Source organism: Oncorhynchus masou, chromosome 9 (genome assembly GCF_036934945.1).
Source record: "Oncorhynchus masou masou isolate Uvic2021 chromosome 9, UVic_Omas_1.1, whole genome shotgun sequence".
Taxonomy (NCBI): Eukaryota; Metazoa; Chordata; class Actinopteri; order Salmoniformes; family Salmonidae; genus Oncorhynchus; species Oncorhynchus masou.
The window spans coordinates 19,919,899-19,926,705 of NC_088220.1; the positions used below are offsets into that span (position 1 = coordinate 19,919,899).

The window sequence follows — 6,807 nt, forward strand, 5'->3', positions numbered from 1 at the left end:
TGCGACTACCAATTTCTGCAACATCTAGTGGAGATTCTTTGCACTACATTTTTTAAATAACCTTCAAAATGCAATAAAGGACGCATGATATTTGTTGAATATTTAATTTTGAGGCAAAGACAGGAAACGGTCACAAATTGGATGTTTTGATGACGATCAGAAATATGATGATGATCAATGGAGAGAAAACAGAAAGCAGAAATAGCAGACCTGAAGCCAGAGAAACCCCTGTTGGGGCGGGGGAAGGGTATTGGGCTAACTAGCATCGTTGCCTCCCCATCCTCTGCATTATGGTTATGACAATTCAATCTGAAGGATTATTAGTGGATATGTCTTAAAATATAGTTAAAAAACAAACATACTCAACAAATGTAAAATGATTGGAGCAAATATACAGTACGTCAGTGTGAAGCCCAAATAGTCTTTATGAAAGTCCCTTTGTGAGATTGTGACAATCATGTTACACACAAGTATATTGCATGAAACAATAATACTGACAGCAGACATGTACATACATGATAATACCGACAGCAGTCATGTACAGACATGTACAACTCAAATACAAAATAAATTAACATACTTTACAAACACCACAGGATGACCTCTCTTGACTTAAGGCCATTATTACAGAATGTGATAATGATAACATATCAAAGAAAGAGAGTAAAACAAGAGAGGGACAGACAGACAGACAGACAGACAGAGACAGACAGACAGACACTATTATAATTTTTAAGAAGAAAAACTGAAATAACTGCAGGCACATTCTTTCAAGAAATGTTAACATTGGAACAGTATCTTCGCCTTTTGTTGTTTATGTTAAATTGTTCAATTCAAGTCACAGCAGTATTAAAAGGAGATAAGGAATCATTGCAGAATGGAGGAGCCTCAACAAGGGCAGTTACTCTTATTAACATCTGTCTCTTGTGAAAGCCTAACCCTTCCATCCTCCCTCTCAACATCCCTGTACAGCAAGGACTTCTGGGCTTTCAGCCGACATGCCAGGCACATGAAAATGGAGTCCACATTTTGGCTCTCCTTGGGATCCTTCGCCGAGGTCTCAAACAGCAGCATGTTGTGGGCATCTGCAAACTTGAGGGCAGTGTTGGAGGGTACTTGGATATGACTAACCAGGTCACACTTGTTACCCACCAGTACCCGAGGCACAGTGGGTGAGACACGGTGCCCGTTGCACTCCTGGATCCACGTCTTCAGGTTCTGGAATGAGGCCATCTTGGTGACGTCGTAAACGAAAACGACAGCGTGCACATTGCGGTAGTAGTGTTCTACCATGCTCTTTCTGAAGCGCTCCTGTCCTGCAGTGTCCCACACCTGAACCTGTTGAGGAGTAATAACACATCCAGTGGTCAGAGAGGAATCGTGTGTATTGGTCAGAGAGAAATGGGAAAACATCTCTAGATAATGCATCACAGTAAACACACACACCTTTGGCTGATGTATCGAATTGCATAGGGAATATGTAGTTTGGAGAGTGTTTGCACATTGGGAAGACATCGCCAAGACATCAGAATATAATGTTGACGCCATATAAAAGATGTAGAACTGTAGAATTTAGAACGTAGGTATTCTACACACATCTGAAAGACATCTTGCCAATGAGCAAACAATGTCGAAACACCATCTTCCTGATGTATCCTGTATATATCGTGCCTACCATGGATATATGTGTATTATCTGGGATTACGAGGGTTGAGACATAATCAGACATAATCAGAATAAATACTAGACTGGAAAATACTACCTAGGAAAATGCGCATTATGTTTGGAGGACCATTGCGTTATGTTTGGAGGACCATTGCGTTATGTTTGGAGGACCATTGCGTTATGTTTGGAGGACCATTGCGTTATGTTTGGAGGACCATTGCGTTATCTTTGGAGGACCATTGCGTTATGTTTGGAGGACCATTGCGTTATCTTTGGAGGACCATTGCGTTATGTTTGGAGGACCATTGCGTTTGGAGGACCATTGCGTTATGTTTGGAGGACCATTGCGTTATGTTTGGAGGACCATTGCGTTATGTTTGGAGGACCATTGCGTTATGTTTGGAGGACCATTGCGTTATGTTTGGAGGACCATTGCGTTATGTTTGGAGGACCATTGCATTATGTTTGGAGGACCATTGCGTTATGTTTGGAGGACCATTGCATTATGTTTGGAGGACCATTGCGTTATCTTTGGAGGACCATTGCGTTATGTTTGGAGGACCATTGCGTTATGTTTGGAGGACCATTGCATTATTGTTAAGTTCCCCAGTTTCAGTGTTGTTGTGGGTTTGTATGTGTTTGTATATGTGTGTTTCAGGATGGCTTCCTGGATTTCAAGCAGCTGATTGGTCGGCCCCATTGCAGATTGGAGCTCTGACCCTGCCCTCTCATCAGGGGATACAGCTGTCTGCAATTACCGACTCCTGCAGCTTTAAAAGCCAGTGTTCCTTTGTTATGAGGGAGAGCGTCATGGTATGTGCTGGTCTGGTAAATTTGTTGTAAAATATTTTGTAGCCTGTAGAGGTATGTGTTTTCTTATAGTACCTAGTGGTTTTGGTTTATTCAAATTGTTCATGGAGTTTGGTGAATTATTCTGTTACATTTGTTCCCAGGAAGGCACCGTGGGAGTGTTTAGGCAAGGGGCCTGCGGGCATACATATACCCATAGTATGTATTCTGTCTAGGCACACTAGGTAAGAACTGGGTGGACCACCCCATGTGCTGGGTGGCATTGAGAGTAGGTGGGTCAGCAGGTAAGATAGGAGCAGGGACTTTGACTGACTTTGGTTCTGTTTTAATTATTTAACTAGGCAAGTCGGTTAAGAACAAATTCTTATTTTCAATGACTACCTAGGAACAGTGGGTTAACTACTTTGTTCAGGGGCAGAACGACAGATTTGTACCTTGTCAGCTCGGGGATTTGATCTTGCAACCTTTCGGTTACTTGTCCAATGCTTTAACCACTAGGCTATGCTTCCTGTGGGTATGAACCATTCCCAAAAGGGCAGACGATTAGAATAATTCCACATTGACGCTTTTATCATTAGAGATCAAACCCACTGGTCACACCTGTCATTTCAACGTGGACAACTGAGTAATATCTGGTTGAGATGTTGAAAGATGAAATTACAACATTCACTCAAAGACAGACACAAGTTAGTTGAATTCCCAATGTGTGATCACTGTGCTTTCAACCATATAAAAGCAAAGTTGAAATAGGAATACAATGACTGACATTTTGTTTATTTATTTAACTTCATGTGTCATCACTGCCCTTCATCTAATAACACAGCCACATGACCTGTACTGCTGTTGAGAATACATTAACAGTATGTACCCTTTGCATAGTATAGTGATCAATGTTGTTTGAGATGCTTTATTATAGAATGCAAAGGTCGCAGGTGCTATCTTGACCATGAACACTTTCTATGATTACATAAGAGGACATAGTTACCGTAACCTCAATGTGGTCACAGATGTGTTACTCTTTAGGCCATTAACTATATAATAAAATTAATTTTGACTTGTTCTGTTGACCAGACAACCAAATATCAACATTTAAAGGAGAGCCACTGCTTGGATACCTCCATCTGAGCCACTGACTTAATCCCATTTAACTTATTATTTTTTGGTTGAGTTGGAGATGTAAATCCAACATAAATTGTAAAAGTGATATTGAATTGTTTTGTCAACAAAAACAACTATCACCATTTAAACAAGATATACCTACTGGCTTTGGTTCCAGTTTGTGTTGATTATGAAACAGATTTTCTGAGTGGCTGAATGAGAGAAATGTTGTTGTAGCTTAGCTGTGAATGTCTGCTTGAGATAAATGCCGCCCTCCCGAGTGTTCTCTCCCTATCCCAGTCTGTTGTCCCCAAGTGCTTCAAGATGTCCACCATTGTTCCTGTACCCAAGAAAGCAAAGGTAACTGTACTAAATGACTATCACTCCGCAGCACTCACTTCTGTCATCATGAAGTGCTTTGAGAGATTAGTCAAGGATCGTATTCACCTTTACCTTACCTGGCACCCTAAACCCACTTCAATTTGCTTACCGCCCCAACAGATCCACAGATGATGCAGTCGTTACACTGCCCTATCCCATCTGGACAAGAGGAATACCTATGTAAGAATGCTGTTCATTGACTACAACCCCGCCCTGTGAAACTGGGTCCTGGACTTTGACGGGCCTCCCCCAGGTGGCAAAGGTAGGAAACAACGCCTCCACTTCACTGATCCTTAATTAACACTGGGGCCCCACAAGGATGCGTGCTCATTTCCCTCCTGTACTCCCTGTTCACCCATGACTGCGTGGCCACGCACTCCTCCAACTCAAGATTACAGACGACACAACAGTAGGTGGCCTGATTACCAACAATGATGAGACAGCCTACAGGGAGGAGGTGATGCCAAAAAGACCAAGGACAACAACCACGAGGCACTGCCTGTTTACCCCGCTATCATCCAGAAGGCGAGGTCAGTACAGGTGCATCAAAGCTGGGACCGAGAGACTGAAAAACAGCTTCTATCTCAAGGCCATCAGATTGTTAAATAGCCATCACTAGCACATTAGAGGCTGCTGCCATATATACAGAGACTTGAAATCACTGGCCACTTTAATAATGTTGATATATTTTGCATTACTCATCTCATATGTATACTGTAATCTGTCCTATTCTACTGTATCTTAGTCCATGATTTGATTTAGTCTATTGTTTAACTTCAATTTTTGATTGAGAAGGAGATTAGAAAACCAACATATTAAATTTGAAATCAACCAGAGCTTCAAACGCTATACCTATTGTATTGTTTATTTTTAGTTGAATATTGGGTTGAATTAGGGTTGACTTAGTTGGGTTGAATTAGGGTTGAATTTATCTAACATAAGCCGCCTAACAATTTTTGAAAATTTGGCAGTATGTCCAACAGGTCTCACAACCGCAGACCACGTGTATGGAGTCAATGTGGGCGAGCAGTTTGCTGATGTCAACGTTGTGAACAGAGTGCCACATGATGGCGGTGGGGTTATGGGCTGGCCTAAACTATGGACAACAAACACAATTGCATTTTATCGATGGTAATGTGAATGCACAAAATCCGTGACGAGATCCTGAGGCCCATTGTAAAGCCCTTTTTTAAAGGTGACCAACATATGCATATCTGTATTCCCAGTCATGTGAAATCCATAGATTAGAGCCTCATTTATTTAAATTGACTGATTTTCTCATGAACTGTAACTCAATGAAATATTTTAAATTGGTGCATGTTGCGTTTATATTTGTTTAGTTACTAGGCCTTGCAGAGAACGGTTGGTGAACTGGGGATATGATGGTGATGGTGATCTGAAATTAAACGGTAAATTCCGTAATTTGAGAACCATGCCAACATTGCTGAAGGATCTATTCATTCAAAAGATTCAACCTAACAGGCCATTAAATATAAATTGATGGACTCGGGAGAGAAATAATTCTCTACTCGGTTTATTGACATGTCATGCATAGATTTATAACGGTTAAAGCCGAACACATAAATGGTCAATTGACCCAAATAAAAACGACCCGATCCCGACCAGATGCTAAATTAGGCTATTACCTTAATTTTTTCGCCCTCTATTTCCACTGCTTTCTCCCTGAAATCCACACCGATTGTCGCCTCCGTCTTCTCGGGAAAGCTTCCCCCGGTGAAGCGGAAGGTTAAGCAGGTCTTCCCTACATTTGAATCCCCGATTACAATTATTTTAAATATTCGAGTCTGAACACTTGAATCTAAGGACGTGCTGAGTTCCACAGATGATGTGAAATTTGTATTTCTTGAGTTTCTCGAACCGGTACCTCCCTCATTTCCAAAAGATTCATTTGCCATTACGCTAAAATGATGTACACAGTTGTGCACTGGTCTCGCGGATGGGGGAAGGTGAGGCAGTCAGGCACCGCAACAACAGCGACCCACTCCCTCACAAGCAGCTTCATTGAAGAAGGCAAAATGCAATTCATACAATGTTCCCCAATTTACAATTACTGTACATATGCATAGAAAATAGTTTCTAGTCAGTAAACACAATGGTAATGTTTAATGTGATTTATAGCCTATATCAAAGAGGAAATGAATAAGGCTACAGTAGGCTAATATTTAACAATCTTTAGATTGTCAACATCTGTCAATATTGTTTATTGCTCTGCCATAGACATTTTATTTTTTACATGTATTCAAATGTAACCTACAAATGTCTTTCACTCAGGTTTGATTTCACACTTGAAAAATCATGTGATCCATTCAGCTGATCAGATGCCATCATCCAAAATGGCGCAAATGCATTGGCCTCTTACCTGTTGTCCAGATAAGACAAGTGTCTGCTGTATAATGCAGCTTTTAAGGTGAAAATCAATACTGAGAGGTTTCAAGTAAGTGAGTGCACCAGTGATGCATATTCTCCACATTGCACTGGATATCCTAGGCCTATTATAAATAAATATTTAGGTCTAGTCATTAAGTGAAATTTCCCAAATATGTATTAACAATGTATTAAATAAATTCACAGCTGGTAGAATTAGTTGCTGGGTCTCCATTTTGATTAGCTCTGTTGAACAATTAGAACATTTGTATCACACAAAGCTTCATTTTACGCCCTCTATGAAAGGCTCATTTGTTCCAACTGGTTTGCATAAAATCTGAAAGCATGCCTCAGAATGGGATTCGCACAATCAGAGAGGGCGTACAAACAGATTCCTGTGTAAGTGATTCACTTTTATTTTTTCTATTGTCAGAAGTAATACTAGGCACCTGCAAGCTGTATCATAGT

General features: G+C 40.7%; 1 protein-coding gene across 1 annotated transcript; it reads right to left on the reverse strand.

Annotated features, from left to right (window-relative positions):
• Positions 1-88: 88 nt before the first annotated feature.
• On the reverse strand, positions 89-5,964 carry rab33a (RAB33A, member RAS oncogene family). The gene is made up of 2 exons (XM_064972809.1): positions 5,601-5,964; positions 89-1,338 (listed from the first exon to the last, which is right to left on the reverse strand). The coding sequence occupies exons 1-2, from the start codon at positions 5,868-5,870 to the stop codon at positions 889-891; spliced, it is 720 nt and encodes a 239-aa protein (XP_064828881.1). The 5' UTR covers positions 5,871-5,964; the 3' UTR covers positions 89-888.
• Between the last annotated feature and the right edge of the window lie 843 nt (positions 5,965-6,807).